The 19,437-nt window shown below is 47.8% G+C and overlaps 1 protein-coding gene across 8 annotated transcripts in view; it reads left to right on the top strand.

Annotated features, from left to right (window-relative positions):
- The window catches only part of IL1R2 (interleukin 1 receptor type 2), a 48,890-nt gene extending 30,249 nt beyond the window's left edge, over positions 1 to 18,641 (top strand). For 2 of the 8 annotated variants that reach the window (XM_022599229.3, XM_089922576.1), the window contains 3 exons: positions 898 to 1,033; positions 2,455 to 2,597; positions 5,431 to 18,641. In XM_022599229.3, coding sequence (XP_022454937.1) covers positions 898 to 1,033; positions 2,455 to 2,597; positions 5,431 to 5,600 — 449 coding nt within the window. In that variant the 3' untranslated portion in view covers positions 5,601 to 18,641. Of the gene's footprint in view, positions 1 to 897; positions 2,598 to 5,430 lie in introns of those variants that run through there. The other 6 variants (XR_016395327.1, XM_089922574.1, XM_089922573.1 and 3 more) reach the window with 6 other exon arrangements.
- Positions 18,642 to 19,437: the final 796 nt, after the last annotated feature.

Genomic DNA, 19,437 nt, shown 5'->3' with positions numbered 1-19,437 from the left:
GTTGCAGCTCCCAACAGCTGCCTTGGCTCTCAGAGGGGCCTCCTGGAAGCTTGGGGAAGTGGGGACCCGGGTTAGCGCTGACTAGCGCCCCAGCGCCCCTGCTCCTCTGTGCTCCCCAGCCCAGTGGAGCTGAGTCTCCAGCCCCGTTGCTTTGCATATGCACTGATGTGTCTGGCAGAGTCATATGAGGCCAGAACGAGTGGGCTGTTTTTGGCTGAGAAATCTTTAAGGTCATAAGGGATGTGAAGGAGGAAGAAAAGTGGGCTTTCTGAGCCTGAAGTGGCCAGGTGCATTAAAGCACACACCCCAGGGAGGCACATTACCCACGAGAAATTTATTCCCCCTCCTCCCCTTTGGTGACTAAAAAAAAACCCAACATAGTGATTGAGGCAGGGGACCAAGGACCATCATATTGCACAACTGTAGAAGGCACCATTCATGTAAAACACAGTGGCTTTTGAAAGGATTAATCCTAAATGAGCATGACCAGGGATGGAGAGCTCCTAGGGGAAACAGGAGAACAGAGACCAGCAGTGGGCAAAGAGACAGAATCCTCTGGATCCTGGATCTGGAGTTCTGGAGGCAAGAAGAATAAACTGTGGGAAAAGGCAGCTCTGGAATTCAGAATGCTCCGTAGGAGCCGAGTGGCCTTGGGGGAGCCATTTGCCTCCGGGTTTCCATCTGCCCTGAGGACCAGTGCAAAGAGCTGGAGACCCTTGATAAATACTGATGCGCTAGGTGAATGGAATCGCTTGAGGGAACTAAGTCTCCTTCTAAGAAAAGAATTGGTGAGGGTGTCTGAAAAAAGGGGGGAAGATCCACCGCTCAGATCTGCTGATGTGACCCCGTCCCCTGGCTGGGCTCTGACATTTGATGTGCTGCGTCTTGCCGTCACAGGGTCAAGACTGACAATCCCGTGTAAGGTGTTTCTGGGAGCTGGCATACAGGCGACCACCTTGCTGTGGTGGACTGCCAACAACACACACGTAGAGGATGCCTACAAGGGGGGCCGCGTGACCGAGGGGCAGCGCCAGTAAGTGGGGGAAGATCTTCCTCATCCCCTGGGCAGAGCTGTTGTGAACCCCCTGTAGACTCCACTTCCTTGTAGAGACAATGTCCTAGCCAACCCATCAATATGACACACACACCACATTACAAATATATATTTTTTATTCTACTCCGTTGGATTTTTAGAATCTTAAGCATTGGGTTTTGCTAAGTATCACCAACTGTTCTTGAGAATCAAGCCTTCTCTCTAAATCTATGAGCTGCAGCCTACTACTTGACATTGGTGTTGCCTCTTCTAGCTGTTTAATTAGATCTTTCTTCCTTGAGCATTGCAGAGTCAAACATTCACAGCCCTTAAAACGACTCTGAAACTTAGCCACGGGATCCGAGAGCCGCCTCTACTTCCTTCCAGTCTCTAAGGAAGGTTACTCTGAAAGAAAGCGAGGATTCTGTCCTCATAAGCCTTCATCTCCGGGAAATATTTTCTCACTCTGAAAGTAGAACAATCAGGCCTTGTAAATGGAAACCATTTTCATGTGAGGAGGCAGACCCTTCAATGTTCCAAATTATAAAGTGTTTTTAAAATCACAGTTTCAGTACTCTGAAGTTGCCTGAACTTTTGCTGGCCCCCAATTTTTGTCTTTTTGTCTTTTTGGAAAGGCCTATCAAAAAAGGTCTTTCTGGATGCAATTTAGTGGATAGAAATTATGTGTGGTTAGTGCAACTGTTTGCTTGCAAATCCTCGTTGTGAAAAGCTTGGGCAGAACCCACATGCCGCATGTCAGCTTACTCATACTACCTGTTTGCTTAAAGGAGCCTATTTTCCCCCCATAGATTAAAAAAAAAATAGTCCTAGTGGATCCACATCCATGATATTTTTATTCATACTAACAGATCGTAGTGAAGCATCTTCGGATTCCTGCAACATTGCAAATGGCAGTGCTGTTGATTAGAGACCCCTCCACTGCGGCGCATCTACAGCCCTCGGATCTGCACTTGAGCTTCTAGAGTGAGGGTTGGCAGTGAGTAGGCATGAGAGTAGACACCGTGGAGGACGGGATTCTTGGAAACTCCCTGCCCTCCAATATGCAAATGATTTCTTGGTGATACAGTCCAATTTCCCAAAACTAGACATTTCTATTCCTACTACTGGTTCTTTGTTCATCAAGGGCCTTAAAAAGTGATTTCTCCCCCATTATCCAAACTAAACTGGCTTCTGCAAGCTCCTTGTTACAAGTAACCTATCACAGTGACCAGCATCTTCAGGGTCCCGCTCACCTTCAGGAACAGGCTTAGAAATTCTCCCAAATATGTAACAAATATAATGGCAAGTGCCTCTAACTTGGTAAATCATGACATCAATTTAAGCACAGTGGGGCCTTGAGAATGTGTAGGTGTCTATGTTGAAAAGACACTTTATGTTTAACTAAGTGTTTTCTCACTTAGGGAATACTCAGAAAATAATGAGAATTACATTGAAGTGCCACTGATTTTTGATCCAGTCGTAAGAGAGGATTTGCACACGGATTTTAAATGTGTTGTCCGTAATACAATGAGTTTCCAGATGCTTCGTACCACAGTCAAAGAAGGTATGGATTTGGGGGACATTAAAGGGAAAAACTATGTGTTGGATGCTCTGTGGATGTTAAATAAAGCTCCTGACGCGCTGGGTGATTACTTAGGAGGGCCCGTGAGTTTCCCGTTAGCGGAGCACAGAAAGCAAATCTCTCATTTTTTATGACTTTTTTGGTAGGGTGGAGGCTGCCACCTCACGGGCTCCAGAGCGCAGGCTCGGAGATTGTACTCAAAGAAAAATTTAAAGAGGAAGCTGAGGGCTTCCCTAGTGGCGCAGTGGTTGAGAGTCTGCCTGCCGATGCAGGAGATGTGGGTTCGTGCCCCGGTCCGGGAGGATCCCACATGCCGTGGAGTGGCTGGGCCCGTGAGCCATGGCCGCTGAGCCTGCGCGTCCGGAGCCTGTGCTCTGCAACGGGAGAAGCCACAACAGTGAGAGGCCCGCGTACCGCAAAAAACAAAACAAAACAAAGAGGAAGCTGATTTTTTTAGAAAAAAGATAAAATGGTTCTGCGATAGATTTAAAAAAACCCCACGTCCTCTAGTGGTTCTGCCTGCATCGGCAGGACCAGCTCTGCTTTCATGACCCCTCAAGGAGGGTGGGATGCTTTCTATCCCGAGGTTGAGAGATTTCATCCTCCAAGAGCTGGGAACTGGAAGGTACGCAGGGCTCAGGCAGCTTCAGAGTTAAAGACATCAGTCATCAGGAGATAACGTATAAGGCTGTAGCCAAACCAACGCAGTGCTCACGGAAGGACATTTACAAAAGAAAAGAAAAACCTGACTTACCATTTTGACAAATGGATTTCTTCTCAGTGTTTGAGCGCTGAGCAGGAAAGGGAGACGTGGGTGATGTAGTCTGTCGACAGCCCGAAGGATAAGAAGGGAAGAGACAAAGCGATCCCTACCAGGAGCCTAACCCTGCCTCCTGGGCAGTCTGCACAATCAATAAACACAAACTGCCCCACATATTCCGTGTTTGCAGGGGAGGCAGCTGCAGACGAGCTTCTAATTGGAAAGCTGAGAATTTGTGTAAGCCTCAGGGCAGGAACGACAGCACAATATAACTTCTCTCCAACTGTGGTCCATGCATACCAGCATCCCTGACTTGAGCCACTAGTTGAAAATGCAGATTCCTAGGCTCACCCCCAGATCTACCCGGTCAGATTCTCTGGGGTGAGGCCAAAGACTGCAATTTAGCAAGCTCCTTTCATGTTAAAGTTTGAGAACCGTTGCCCTAGGACACACGCAAAGGCTGACGTCCCAGATCATTTCCATGAGCGGGTTGTTGGTGGTACAAACTTGGAAGTGGAGGATTCCACAGAAAGTGGGATCCACTGCTGGGCTTCAGAATAGTGACCCAAAGGAAGCCATGGTTTGTCTGCTCCTGATGCTGGGAACCTGCAAACATTTCTAAGACGTGAGCCCTGACCCTGCCTGTCCTTCGCTGGGTCGGCCATGACTGATCACAGAGGGCACAGGTCAAAGCCTTTCACCAGGGCTGAGAGGTGCCTCCAAATGGCTGCTCCGAAAGTGAAAGCTTCACTCGTTTCTAAGCCTTGAGGGATTTTAAGGTGTAAGAATCATCTGGAGAAATTGTCTGAGATTGTGTCGATTCCTGAACGCCTGCACAGACTAAGATAAATAGTAGCTTAAAAATGTAGAATTCTAGCCTCATCATCCATGCGCTTGTTAACTTTTTTTAATTTAATTTTTATTAGATATTAGAGTATAGTTTATTTACAACGTTCGGTTAGTTTCAAGTGTACAGCAAAGTGAATCAGTTATACATATACATATATCTGCTCCTTTTCAGATTCTTTTCCCTTATAGGTTATTACAGAATATTGAGCAGAGTTCCCTGTGCTATACAGTAGGTCCTTGTTGGTTACCTGTTTTATATATAGTAGTGTGAATATGTCAGTCCCAAACTCCTAATTTATCCCTCCTCCTCAACACTTGTTAACTTTTTATCCATACTTCCTATATTTTCTAAGATAAATTAGTTTTTAAATTTATCTTATTTTTGGCTGGGTTAGGTCTCGTTGCTGCACGCAGGCTTTCTCTAGTTGCAGTGAGCAGGGGCTAGTCTTCTTTGCGGTGCACGGGCTTCTCATTGCGGTGGCTTCTCTTGTTGCGGTGCACGGGCTCTAGGCACGTGGGCTTCAGTAGTTGTGGCGTGCGGGCTCAGTAGTTGCGGCTCACGGGCTCCACAGCGCAGGCTCAGTAGTTGTGGTGCACGGGCTTAGTTGCTTCGCGGCACGTGGGATCTTCCCGGACCAGGGATCGAACCCGTGTCCCGTGCACTGGCAGGCGGATTCTTAACCACTGCGCCACCAGGGATTGCTTCTTATATTTTCATAACACAGAGATGCCAAGGAGTAGAATATAAAATAGCTGGATCCAAGCGATAATCTTGACACCTAAAGCCCCTTTATTCAAAGTTTTTCTTTTCCTTTGTTACTTTACTGACTCCTCATGACACCCATGCTCATGGAAAGGGGCAAATTATGTGCTGGCCACGTCACAGTCAGCTAGCAGAGACCTAGACAGGCATCTTATTGCACACAGCCCAACAGGTAGAGCAAAATTAGACCATCGACACCTGCCCACCCCCCCAACTCTGCATTGCTTCTCTCCGATGGATATTTGTTCTACCTTGCTTGTTTGCCTAACGCCACAGATATCATTCTCAAGTATCCTTGATCTTAGTGTAAGACATACTTTCTGAAAATCAGTACCTGTTTATTAGAAGTGACAAACACCACTTCCTTCTCTGTACAGTGCACGGCAATGTCCTATTTGGTAGTAGGAGCGTGTTCACCCCTCACATGTCTGTTCTTCCTACAGCTGCCACGTTCTCCTGGGAGATTACACTGGCCCCCCTTTCCCTCATCTTCTTGGTTTTGGGGGGAATATGGATGCACAGACGGTGTAAACGCAGAACTGGAAAAGCCTATGATTTGATGATGGAGTTAAAGACCAGCCACCAGATTCTCAATCCTATCCGAGTAAAATAAAGGAAATAAAATATTTCAAGTCGAACGATGTCCTTTCTTCCGCAAGCAGCCCTGGTTTTTGAGGGACACTGTTCTTTTCCTCAGTTGTTTAACAGAGCTGCTGTGTTTATAGTGGGTTTGTAGTAAAAGACTGAAGTGGACATGTAAAGTTTATTCTGCAACTGAATCACGGGGGCCAATGTGCACATGGGTGGGCTTGAGGTGCTCTTTGAATAAGAGGTGAAAACACCTAAATGAGTTTTGGAATTCATTCATTCATTTCACAAAAATGTGTTAAAAGTCTACTTTAGCTATGCTCTATGGCAGGTGTTATAGATACAAAGATAAAGACATGGTTTTCCTTTCGGGAAGGTGGAATTTCATGTTGAAACTGGAAAGGATGGTTTAGAAATACTAAAGAAGAGTCAGCAAGAATTGGTAAATGCTTTTTAAAAGGACGATCCAAAAAATAGTAATTCAAATAGATGGTCAGAAAAATACGTTAGAACATACTAGCAGACTGAGAAATGGATTCGCCTTCATAATGAAACTTCTGAAAATAAAGAGAATGGAAGAGTATTGAGATAATTGCATACACATTGAGAAAAAAGTAATCAGAGCCTCTTTTATGTAATATGCCAAAACTAAATTCCAGCTAAATTAATGAGTTAAATTTAAAAAATCAAATGGCAGGAAAATTGGCATGACTCACTCCTTCACCTATTCAAGTCTTTGTTCAAATGTGACCTTCCCAGAGGCCCTTATGAGTCCCTTTCCAACCCTCTCTGTTCCCCCCAACTCTGCTTTGTGTCATTATAGCTCTTATCACCACCAGACCTTCCATTATATATTTGCTTGTTTATTTTCTGTTTTCCCCACCAGAATGGGAGCTCCTTGAGGGCAGAGATGTTATTTTGGTCACAGCCGTATCCTCAGTACCTCAAATCAAGCCTGTCATCCACTGGACATTTAATAATTATTTGTAGAATAGACGAAAACAGGATGAATTCTCTTGTGTTCACTAGCAATAAAAGTATCACCAGAGTAAAGATGGACAGGGTTCATTATGTTACAATTTCTGCACAGAAAAATAAAATAATAAAAGCAACACATCAAAGAAATTGTGTCAAGCAAGGTCAAGGCATTAATAACTATAACAAAGTTATTGAAGGTTTTTTTTTTTTTGCGGCACGCGGGCCTCTCACTGTTGTGGCCTCTCCCGTTGCGGAGCACAGGCTCCGGACGTGCAGGCTCAGTGGCCATGGCTCACGGACCCAGCTGCTCCGCGGCATGTGGGATCTTCCCAGACCGGGGCACGAACCCGCGTCCCCGGCATCGGCAGGCGGACTCTCCACCACCGCGCCACCAGGGAAGCCCTATTCAAGGTTTTAAGAAAGGCATCAGAACCAAACAGATGGAAGAACATGGGTAGGGAATTGGGAGAAGAAACACCAAGGAACCGTGGTTTCAGTAATAATCAGAGATATCAATTAAACAACATTGAGATACCTAAGCACTCACATACTCTCCAGTGTTAAAAGGTGATACCAAGGTCATTACAAAACAGTCACCCTCACTCCCTATGATCCCATGTATACACACACTGGGAGGTGACAGGCACATATGCGAAGCCGGTGGGGTGCGGGGACCAGCTGGCCCCTTAAAGAGCCGAGTGTGGCATCTCTTCCCGACTCTGTTGAGTGGTGTCATGCCGCAGCTTAAAGTCAGCTGTTGTGGGAGTATTTTACACCACCGAAATCGGCAAATGCCCAAGTCTCCCCTTTGCGGTACCCCACTACAAGCGTCGCAGCGATGCCCAGCACTGCTACTCCTGGGGATTTAGGACCTGATTCAATAAAAGGTGATGATTAGACATGTGAAAGAGTTCAGTGAAACTTATCCCCCGGTGATGAGAAATTATGATCAGCTGTAAGTGATAATTATCAAGCTTGTGAGACCAGAATATTTGTAATGTTAAGGAAAGCTTTTTATATACAAAACAACAATTGTTTTATACAATTGTTGGGCTGCACCCCACAGGCCTACAAGCCCTGTAATTGCCCAGCCTCGAGACCCAAGAAAGCCCGGAGACAGCGACAGAGACATCAGTGGTTTGTTGGACGGGGGATCTTACACATCGGAAGCAAAGGGTCCTGGAGCGACACCCACCACGGATGGCAGATGGCACATAGGACACGGCAACTGTCTTCCTTGCTCCGGGGAGAAAGAAGGAGGCTACAAGTTATAGAGAGAATTGATGTTAGGGAGGCTCATCGGTTACCAGGGAAACCAGCCTCCGGGGCATGGCCCTCCAGCCCTCAGGTTAAAGTTGTTTCCCTTTAATAAACTAGCAGGTGGAGCCATTCTGGCCTAAGGATTAGAACCATAGCTAGCTGGAGCAGAGGGCAAGCATGTTGATGTCAGTCGGGTGTAGGTGAGACAGGGCTACATGAGCAGCGGTGGAGGCAGTGCCGGGTGGTGCCTCCGTGATCCTGGACATGTCCTTTCATCTTGTGGAGGGTCAGTCTTCTCATCTGAAAAATGGGGATAATAACAGGACTGATCCTGGAGTGCCAGCTCTTTAATAATCAAAAACCATAGGAGCGGGAATTCCCTGGAGGTCCAGTGGTTAGGACTCTGTGCTCTCACTGCCGTGGGTCCGTGTTCGATCCCTGGTCGGGGAACTAAGATCTTACAAGCTGCACGGCGCCCCACCCAAGGAAAAAATAGGAGGAATAGACAGAAATAAATATAGTGGTATTGTTTAGACCAAAGGTCAACAAACTAGTTTTCTGGCAAAATCCAGCCTGGCCTCTGTTTCTATAAATTAAGTTTTATCAGGACACAGCCAGGCCTGTCTGTTTACACACCGTCCACGGCTGCTCTGGCCCTCGGCAGGCAGAGCTGAGTAGTGGGGCCATGGCTGGAGTATTAACCTCTGGCCCTTTACAGAAAAGGTGTGCTGACAGCTGGTCTAGACAAGGAAATTACGGGCGGTTTTGGCCCTTAATGTTTGTATTCCCTGTTATTATCTTCTCTCCTCTTTTTGCCTGTTTTCCAAGCAGATGAGAGAAGGAAGTAAGAAGGGGCAGACAGAGGCCTTTTAGCATCAATCAGGAACTTTAATGGGAAGGAATGGAAAGCAATGTTGGAGATGGAGGACAGCTGGGGGCTTTGTGAATAGCCGCTCCAGGTGCTTCTCCCTTGCTGGGTCTTCAGGCTCGGGTGTCACGGGGCGTTCACCTCGCGGCGTTCACCTCGCGGCGTTCACCTCGCGGCGTTCACCTCGCGGCGTTCACCTCGCTTCTTTCCTGGGACCCGTCTTCCAGGGCTCTTCGCCCCTCCTTCAGATTTGGGCGGCTTCATCCATGACCCAGAAAAGAGGTTGACTGCGGCCAGGAGAGCAGCCCCTGCCTCCAGACCCCACCTGGCTGCTGGCTTACGGATTTCCTCCCGGGGATTTGGAGCATGGGCCCCACCGTCAGAAAAAGTAGGAGACAGTCGGGGAATCTGGGGCACTGATTTGTGATACTGTCGCAGAATAAGTGTGATACCGGGATGGTTACATTTTGAAAGAAGAGTCTTTATCTTTCTAAGAGACACATGGAGATACTGATGGACAGGGTTGAGATTTGCTTCACAGTAATCCAGTGCTGGGGGGAATGTGGGTGAAATAAGATCGGCCGTGTACTGATCATTGTTGCTAACACCGGTCATGGCGCGTGGGGCGTTCCTTACACCAATCTCTATTTTTGAGTACGTTTAAAAATTTCCATGATACAAGGTAAAAACCAACACACAGAAACAACCCAAATACCCACTAGACAAGACAATGGGTACGTAAATGTCCTAGCACAGTGGAAGCTTCTACAACAGTGAAAATGAATAAACTACAGCTACATAATGTGGATGAATCTTAGAAATATATTATTGAGTAAATAGCAAGTCCCAGAAACAGTGATTTATAGCATGATGCTCTTTTATATAAAGTGAAAAACAAGTAAAACTAAACTCTCTAAACACATACATGTACATACATTAACATATACATATTTAAGAACACATACGTGATAAAACCATATTTTAACTGTATGTGGATGTATGTATCTATAATTAGAAAGCACATATGTGATTTTAAGGGTTTAAAAGCACCTATATTTTAAGAAAGGAGAATGAGAAACCGAAGTTTCAGTGAATTCATCAGGTGACAGGTGGGACCAGGGTTGAGAGGACTGAGGAAGATGTAAGTTTCCTCAGGTTCTGGATCTCATGTTGGGTGGTGGATTATTACCATTTTTATCAAACACTGAGAAACAGGGCCACTTAAGGGTATGTGTATTGAACCAAGGATTCTGATAAATCTAATTCCGTGTGCCCAAGTACAAATTAAACAACAAAAAGAAACAAGATGGTTCCTTTCCTTAATGTGGCTGGTCTCATCCATTTTATGTTGATTCTGTCGGTTTAACCCTCCGAAGGTGAATTTTTTCACCTCCTCCTACAAAATTGAGGGGTGGGGATGGGCAGTAAAGAGCACCTTTGTTGCCCATAGGAAAAGCAATCCCGATGTCATCATATACCACCTGCCCAAGAACTGACTGAGGATGGCGGTGGACACCAGGAACAGGTACCAACAATAATTTATGCATGAAAAACTAAATTTGATGTCTCAAGTATTTCATACACGATAGGAACAGATGGGTGCTTCTCGGAGAAGGTGGGCTTGTCTATCTACCGTGAGACCTTTCAGGGCAGGAGCATTCTTGCTCATGACGCGTCCCCAGCACCTGTAGGTACCTAGGAAGTGCCTGCTGAGGTGATGGATAAATTGTGTGTTACCTGGGTTTTGGGGGACTCGCCAGCCTGTGTGAACAAACGGGACGCCATTAGTGGGACCTTTCAAGTTTCCCTTTCCTGCCCCTCCTCCCAGACTCTCACTGGTCATTTCCATGACTCCAGCCAGGAGCTCACTCGGACGTGACACGGGCCTCGTGCTTTTGTGGTTGCTTTCCTGTTCTTGTCATCCCACCATCCCCATTGGCATCTGCCACCCATGCCATCTCCTCAGGGCTCCTCGATACAGCTGCTGTCACCCTACACCGTGTCCCAGGGTGTCTGGGGGACAAGCAGCCCAGCTGCCACCCTGGGCAGTAGCCGCCTTGTACACTCACAGGAACGCCCCTTCGGTGGCTCACGTGGTCAGCCAGGCATCACGGTGGTGATGGTGGTGGACCAGAGGCCTCTCTCCCTCGGGCCCAGCCGCGGAGCTGCCCTCCTCCTCCCTGGCACGCTTGTGGAAACCACTTCCTCATTCCTCTGCAGACCGAGCAAAGCAAAACAAACCCTCCTACAGAGAAACTCCCAGAGGCGCTGTCCACTGGTTCTTTAGAAATGACACAGCCTACAGCTTCCAGGTCCCAAGGGAGGCCCAGGAGTTGGGCTGTTCAGGGCCGGGAGCTGCTCAGACAGCAGCAGGGACTCCGGGAGAGAAAGGGACAGTGTCAGGGCCTTAGTTAGGGCGAGTGTCAGGGCCTGATTTAGGTGCAGTGTCAGTGCCTTAGTTAGGGACAGTGTCAGGGCCTTAGTTACGACTAGAGTCAGAGCCTTTGTTAGGTATCGTGTCAGGGCCTGAGTGAGGGCCTTTAGATGTGGGAGAGAGAGAAAAAAAAGCAAGAATGGAGAAGAAGAAACCGACTTTTAAGTATCTACGATGTGCAAGATTTTCTATGTTTTACCCAATTTAATCCTCAAAAAGAAATCTACGAGGTGAATATTGTAACCCACGTTTGAGAGATGAGGAAACCGAGGCTCACTGAGGTTAAATATTACTTCACAGAGAAGGTGGCTTCGACGTGCAGCCACAGAGGGTTTTCTAACACCGAATCCCAGAAGTAAGAGCAGCTGGAGAACAGCTGACCCAAGCTGGGAGCGAGCCCTTTGCAGGAACACAGGAGGAAGGAGCAGAGCAAATATTTGCTTTCTTGGGGGGCAGCCTGGCTACTGAGAAGAGCTGAGCTACATGTGTCCAGTTCCCCTCCAAACTCATCAGAGAAGCACCTGGAATCCGTGAGGGGACAAGAGGGACTAATGGGGATCCCTCCACACGGAAGGAAGCACCAGAAATGGTACCCAAGTGATCCTGTCGCCTACAGCATTTCCTAGGGTTTGTCCTCTTGGCCTGCGAGACTCCAGCCAGGACACTGCTTGTCCCACTAGGATGGGAGCGAGCATTCCACCAGTACAGTCCCACCCAACCTTTCTGGGGATGCTCACCCAGGAAATACAGGTGCACTTTCTGGAACTTTCTGAGCCTGCTGTTGGGCAAGGTAGATTTAGCCTCCAGAAGGCTCAGAAATGATTAAGAACAGTATGTGAATTAAATTAGCTGCAAAACTATGCTCTACTCAAGGCTGGAAGTTCACCTGGTGTATGTCCTGTCCCAGAGCACCATTTTAAAATGTAGGTTTTATTATTATTCAGGTGTGGTGAGGCCAACAGATCAGGAGATGACTGTTACTGGAAAGATGGTGTGTTGCAGATCCCAAGAGAAGGGGCGTGCTGTGCCATGTAGGGCCACACAGGGTAGCACCGGGGTGGGTCAGGAGTGCGGGGGAAAGCATAGCCTTTATTGTGGTTTCTGTGGAAGGAATGGGAGAGGCAGGGGAAGTGGGCTTAGCATTGGCTTGTTTGAATCATTTCAGTGGGCTCAGGGGCATGGGGCCTGTCCCTGGTTGTCTGGTGACTTGGCTTAGGGCAGGTGGAGAGTGGCCCAGCGTGTGGGAGCTGATAGAGGAAGTGGTTGGGGTGTGGACAGATTTGTTTGCATTTGAAAAGCGTGTTCTGGGAATTGGCTAGCCTGGGGAGGGAAATTTCCTACAGGGCCAGCAAGGCCTGTCAAAGCCTCAGAAACAAGTGGTTCCTACAGTTATGCCCAGCTTATCTGGCATAGCTCATCATACAATCGGTCACGAAATCAAATGGCCAAAAGTAAAGAGCCAACAAAATAGGCTCCCAATTTTATATTTTTTTCAAGGAGATCATCAAATATCCTTTATTTATTTTTTCAGTTTTAATTTTTTAAATTTACGTAGAGTTGATTTACACCGTTGTGTTAATTTCTGCTGTACAACAGTGATTCTCTTATACATATATATACATTCTCTTTTCAAAATATTCTTTTCCATTATGGTTTATCATAGGATATTGAATATAGTCTGTGCCATACAGTAGGACCTTGCTGCTGATCCATCCCATATATAAAATCCTACATCTGCTAACCCCAACCTCCCACTCCATTCCTTCCCCACACCCCTCCCCCTTGGCAACTGCAAGCCTGTTCTCTATGCCTGTGAACCCGTGTCTGTTTTGTAGATAAGTTCATTTGCGTCGTATTTGAGATTCTACATATAAGTGATATCATATGGTATTTGTCTCTCTCACTTCACTTAATATGGTCATCTCTAGTTGCATCCCATGTTGCTGCACGTGGCATTATTTCGTTTTCTTATGTCTGAGTAGTATTCCATTTTGTATATACACAACGTCTTCTTTATCCATTCCTCTGTTGACGGACATTTAGGTTGTTTCCATGTCTTGCCTATTGTGAATAGTGCTGCTATGAACATAGGGGTGCATGTATCTTTTTGAATTATGGTTTTGTCTGGATATATGCCCAGGAGTGGGATTGCTGGATCAGATGGTTCAAATATCCTTTATTAAGAACAGTCAAGGCAGTAAAGCACTCACCATAAACCCGGCGAACATTAGTGGGAAAGTTAGTGCTGCAGAGAAATGGAGGCTTGTGTCTGTGGTCTTGGCAGTACCCCCCTCCCCCCAAAAAGTAAAATATTATTCCCAAATTTGATTTTCAGCCCTTTCCCATTGTCAAGCTCCTAAGGAGACATTAAAGTTCAAAGATTAAATTATTTTGCCCTTTTAAGTTCAAGTACAAAGAAACCAAACTTCAAAAATGTTGAAATTGCTTCCCTGGTGGCGCAGTGGTTGAGAGTCCGCCTGCCGATGCAGGGGGCGCGTGTTCGTGCCCCGGTCCGGGAAGATCCCACAGGCCGCGGAGCGGCTGGGCCCGTGAGCCATGGCCGCTGAGCCTGCGCGTCCGGAGCCTGTGCTCCGCAACGGGAGAGGCCACAGCAGTGAGAGGCCCGCATACCGCAAAAAAAAAAAAACAAAAAAAAGTTGAAATTAAGGTGTGAGTTTCCTCCTCATCAATTCCTTCCTGCTCAGTCCCAGCAAGGAGACTGCTTTGTCCAGGGCGGTGGGGGGTACTGCAGTCCCGGCTGTCTTGTCTTCTGCAGGGAAGGGTGTGGCTTCTTGGGCCTTGAATGCCAATTGGCTTCTCACACGCCCCTTATATCTTGTTAGTACAAGATTATCACAGCCCTGACCCCACCTGCATGGAATTCCCTGGAGCTCTGGGGCAGGTTTCCCAGGCAAATGCTGCTCCCAGAACCAGGTACTGAGTGTCAGCAGAGCCTCAGGGCTGCCTGGGGGAGAAAGGGAAGAGGGGTGCCGGCACAGAGCTTGGACCCCAGCATCAGCACCCCTGGGAATTCACCAGAAATGACAGAGCTGCTGATGAGAGACAGGCTGTGCCCAGGGCCCCTGGTTCACAAGCCTTCCAGGTGGTTCTGGTATTTGCTCGAGATCTGAGCCCCACTGTGGTCTGTGTAGATTCCACAGCCCGGGAATGTAAATCCTGTTGGGCCAATTATTCCAACGGGCGTGAGTGCCAGCACCACGGTGACCATACCTGGGAAATCCCACCTGGGCATCTTAGCTCAGCATCTGGGTCCTGATGCTTTCCTGAGTAACGCAGTCATCTCCAGGGGTAGCCCCCAGCCTCCCAGGCTCCGGGCCATTTTTGGTGACTTTCTTTCCCAGCCAGCATGTTCGTAACTTCTTACCAGGTCTTTTCGCGAGTTGTGTGTTGTGGGCCCTGTCTGGTGCCAAACTGTCCCTGGTGTGTTGTCAGCAGGCACAGACAGTCCAGGGCCAGAGTGCCGAGGACCACGGCCTCCCGTGCAGGACTTTCTAGGCCTCTGTACCTTGCCCAAGGGAAGGGCTCTCTCCCAGCCCCACCTCAGCTGCAGAATCACCCTTGGCTTTGTCCCGATGAGTTATGCTAAGCACACATTAAGCGTCCACTAGATACTTGGCGAACGAATGAGTGTATGAATGAGCAAAGCACAGTGTGAGGGGTCTGGGCACATGAAGACGAGGAAAGCAAAGCCTCCATTCCCACCCCGCCTCATGTCTGTCCTGGAAGCTCACCACCGATTCCTGGAGTGTCCAGAAATCAGCTCTTCCCCAAGGGCCCATTTATCTAGCTGTCCCTGAGTGTACCTGGATGCTTCAAATGAATCCATCATCATAAATGTTACTTAGAAAGCAGATTTCCTCATGTCAAAGACATCAAATGAATGAATGAACGGACTATACTGGCTGCTTGCTGTTCATGGGAGATGGTTTATTCTGAGTGCTAACAAGGAGGTGTTTCTCTGATCCAAAGAGAAGATTGGAATCTGATTCCGGGAATCACTCCCTCCTGAACTCGGAGGTCAGAGATGCTCTTTCTGGAAGAGCTAACACTGCCAGGCTCTGTCCCTTCAGCCCGAGCTCACTGTGAAAAGAACCATCAAATCCCCCCTTTTGTTTTAGGTTTAACATATCTTCTGTGTGAGTGGGGAGGGTGACTACTTTCTGAGTCCCTGGCAGCGTTCTGAATGTTTTCTGTTCTGTGGACTTAGAGGTTCCTGTTTTAAAGTTCAAGAGAATATCGTTGTCGGACACAGGGTACTTGCTGGACTCTGACTAATAGAAGCCTATGATTAAATTATTTCAGAGTCTAATAAAAATAGTTTTAGAATAAAGTCCTTTGGGAATTATGTCAAGTGCTGAGCGCACAGTTCTCGGTAAACACTCGACACGGCCAGGTCTTTCTGAGTAGCTTTTGCTCAGCAGGGCACATCCTGAGGAAATTCAGGAGACTTATCTTCAGAGTCAAAAGCTGGGGTTGATTTCAGAAACCTCCTGGAGAGAAGGGATCCTGATGAGATATCTCAGGGGCAGTGCTTTTGGTTTCTGTACATTCTTTCTCCTCTCTTTAAATACAAATTTCCTGTAACACACTTGAAATGACAATCTTTCAGGGGAGAACACTTATCAAGATGTTGCCCTCAACTTCCTTTTCTTTTTCCCACCCTCCCCTGCACACAGAGCATCAGGTGACAGTGGGCCATGAGCCCCTTGACCTGCCCGTGCTCACTGTCAACACTGACTCCGGTGTTCCCTAAATTACAATTTTTCTCCAGTAGCCCAAAGCAGACTCTCTATTTCTTCCTGCTTAGAAGGAATTTATTTTTAAAAAGTCTATTAAACGCCCACCATGAGGGAGATGCTGTCCCAGGCGAGGGTTTGGGGGGAGGCACATCAGTGGTGAAACAGCATTTCCTCGCCCACTTGGAGCTTGTGGAACAAGTGTGGGCGTGACACTTTCATAGTTTATACCTGCTCCTGCAGGCCACACAAGCAAGCCCCAGTGCCACTGGCACACGGGGACGGATGAATGGCAACTAAAAGTCTTCTGTAGCTCTAGATCTGTGTCCGTTAGGGATGCCTTTGCTTTGCAAGTAACAGAAAACCCAATAGAGAGTGGTTTAAACAAAAACTGGTGTTTATTTTCCCCCCACGTTGCTAGAAGCATAGAGGTTTGGCAGCTCAATGATGTCAGGGTCAGTGACTCTTGAACTTTTGACCTTTCCCCATGGTCACAAAATGACTGCTGGAGTGCCAGACATAGTGCCAACCCTGATTACAGCCCAGTTTCGTAAGAAGCTTGTACAGTGTTCCTGTGGGCTGGAAGCAGAATGCTGGCGTGGCAAAACCAAAGAGGGGGTGGTATCCCTCTACTCTCAGCCCTCCGCAGGTATCCCCAGACCTGGATCCTGTGTCCAACCTTCCTTCCTTCAGGGAAACTCCTTTCCCCAGCGGGAACATTATTTTGGAGGGGCAGCTAGTCATCCCTGACTTGGGAAGGTGTGGATCTGGGGTGGACGTTAGCCTCTCCTTGCGGTGTGGTGATCCAGGGAGCTCATGCAGGCAGTTCCCGGGCTGGACTAATGTAGACATGCCTGACATTCTGGTGAGCAGTGAGTGCACAGTTTAGGCCTTGATGCTGGGACTCTCAGGAAGGAAGGGAGGGAGGGAGGGAGGGAGAAGAAAGGAAGGAAGGCTGGAAGGATGGAAGGAAGGAAAGAAAGAGAAAGGAAAGAAGGAAGAAAGAAAGAGAGAGAGAAAGAAAGAAAGAAAAAAAAAGAAAAAAGAGAGAAAGAAACGGAGGGAATCGAAGCAAAAACAACTAAACTGTACTACAGAGGAGAGCGTAGTAGCCACACATTAGGACAGCAGGCTTCGGGAACACAGAGGGGAGAAATGACCTCCAGAGTGGTGGCGTGTGTTGCTTGGTGCGAGGCTAGTAGGATGAGAACAGGGTGTGCGTCACAGAAGAAGGAATATTTAGTTCCTTCGTTTATTTATTCATTCATTCAACGGATATTAGCTTTCCCTTCCTTAGCCAGACATGTCCCCTACCCTGCAGGCATTTAAGCCTCATGAAGAAGACAGACAAAGATCGTGTGGTGAGTCGGCTAAGACGTAACCTTGTGGGAGGTGTAAGGAAGGAGCGAGATGAGGGGCTATGATCGAGGGTGTTACCCAGTCAGGGAGGTCAGAGAAGGCTGTTCAAGGGTGAGTGAGGTTTCGGCAAGGGGTGGGGGGGGGAGGGGGAGGCATCCCATCAGAGGCACAGGCTGGCCAGTGAGCGGGGATTGGGGCAGTGTACACCAGGCTCTTTGCCAGACGTTCTGAACTTGAGTTTCTGCTTAGATCAGTCCTGCAAGGTGAGAATTCCCTTAGTTCTGGTTCACCTGAAAGTAAATTCTGAGACAGAGTGTTGGTTGCTGGTAGTTTACAGGGGAGGAGATTCCAGGGAGCAGGTGTGAGGATCCCAGAGAGCGAGAGAGGAATTAAGAAACAGCCATGCAAAGGGTGGTTTATGGAGCTCACCTGCTGTGGGCAGTGTGGCTCGTGTCCACCAGGGCCTCCTGAGAGGTGCATAGAAGGTCTCCCACAACTTTTTCCTTGAAAGAATGACAGAGATCAGGAGTGAGGGCCCCTGAGACACCTGCTCCAGGTGTTATATGCATTTTAAAGATGAAGATCAGAAAATATTAGCCTCTAGCCCAAATTTTCGCTGCAAATAGTCGACAGGGCAGGGGTTTGAACAAGGTGGGCCGTGACTGCAAACCTTACATTTTACCACTGTCCTCTTCACTGTGCATTAAAACATAACTATCAAGGATGCAGTGAATTAAAATGGATGTGTTGATGCGGTATTTCCCTTTTTCATTATTTTTTCAGTTGAGGTACAGTTGATTCACAATGTGGTGTTCATTTCTCTTGTACAGCAAAGTGGTTCAGTTATACGTGCATACAAATATATATATGTACACGTTCTTTTTCAACATATTCTTCTCCATTATGGTTTATCATAGGGTAGTGACTATAGTTCTCTGTGGCTGTGATATTTTTCTAAGTGCCGTTAATCTCTCCAGGCCTAGCAGTGATGCTGAATCTCTGGTGCTGCTACGGTACCAGCAGAAGAGGTATCACCACCCTGGGTGGTAGTGAGGGATGACGTCACATAATCTACAGAGCAAACTAACTGGCCAGTGAGGATTTAACCCAAGCATAAAATAGTGAAAGGGGTGTCAATAGGGTCTCTGGTAGGTTAAAGGTGGTCGCAAGTTCTTTGCTACTTCTCCCAACAAGAGGAGGCATTGAAATCTCCTCCCCTACACCTGGTCTGGCCTTAGTGACTGGCTTGACCAGTAGAATGAGGCAGAAGTGACTTTCTGGGAGCCCCAAGTCTCGCTCAAGGGGATCCCTGCCACTAGCAGGTGGGCTGCTTGGATGGGACACTTGCTCTTGGAGCCCTGAGCTGCCACGAGAGCTGTCTAACTACTCTGGGGCCGCTTTGCTGGAGAGGCTCCAGGTGAGCGGTTCTGGTGAGATGGACAGGCTCCAGGTGAGCGGTTCTGGTGAGATGGACAGGCCCCAGGTGAGCGGTTCTGGTGAGATGGACAGGCCCCAGGTGAGCGGTTCTGGTGAGATGGACAGGCTCCAGGTGAGCGGTTCTGGTGAGATGGACAGGCTCCAGGTGAGCGGTTCTGGTGAGATGGACAGGCTCCAGGTGAGAGTTTCAGCCAAGTCCAGCTGTCCAGCGTCCCTGCCAAGGTGCCAGACGCGGTAGAGACCCACCAGCCCAGGCAACCTTCAGCTGGTACCACCGAGTAAGCTCTGCTGATGCCACATGGGGTGCCCGTACCCTGACCACAAAACTGGGATAAAATAACATACTTGGTATTTTAAGGTTTCGTTGCTCAGCCAGGGGTAACTGGAACATGACCTCTGCTTTCCATTTCCTGTAGTCACTGCAGTCTTACTCTTCTTAGAAGGATATGTAGCATCTTTAAATGGCAGGTTGAAATTCAGCTATTTGGACTAAGCTCTAATCTATACACCTGTAGAAGTCAATGGGGAATTTGGGTACCTCTGTGTCTCTCTCTCTCTCTCTTTCTGTGATTCATGTGTGGAATTTTGGATCAAGCATCTGTGAACATGCTCCAAGGGGGTGAAAGCACTTTCCATTCTCAGCTCTGAATGGTAAGTGGCGGACATGAGCCTTGGGAGCCAATATGTAAACCCAAGCATGCAAAGCAGTAGAAACCCCACACAGCGTGAGGAGACCTCCCTGAACACCTGTAAGTAAAGCAATGATTAC

This window comes from Delphinapterus leucas, chromosome 13, assembly GCF_059928025.1.
Source record: "Delphinapterus leucas isolate spDelLeu-1000000601 "Yukka" chromosome 13, BTC_Dleu_Yukka2, whole genome shotgun sequence".
NCBI classification, from domain to species: domain Eukaryota; kingdom Metazoa; phylum Chordata; class Mammalia; order Artiodactyla; family Monodontidae; genus Delphinapterus; species Delphinapterus leucas.
The sequence above is the reverse complement of the archived record's forward strand: the minus strand, read 5'-3'. Positions and strand labels throughout refer to the sequence as shown.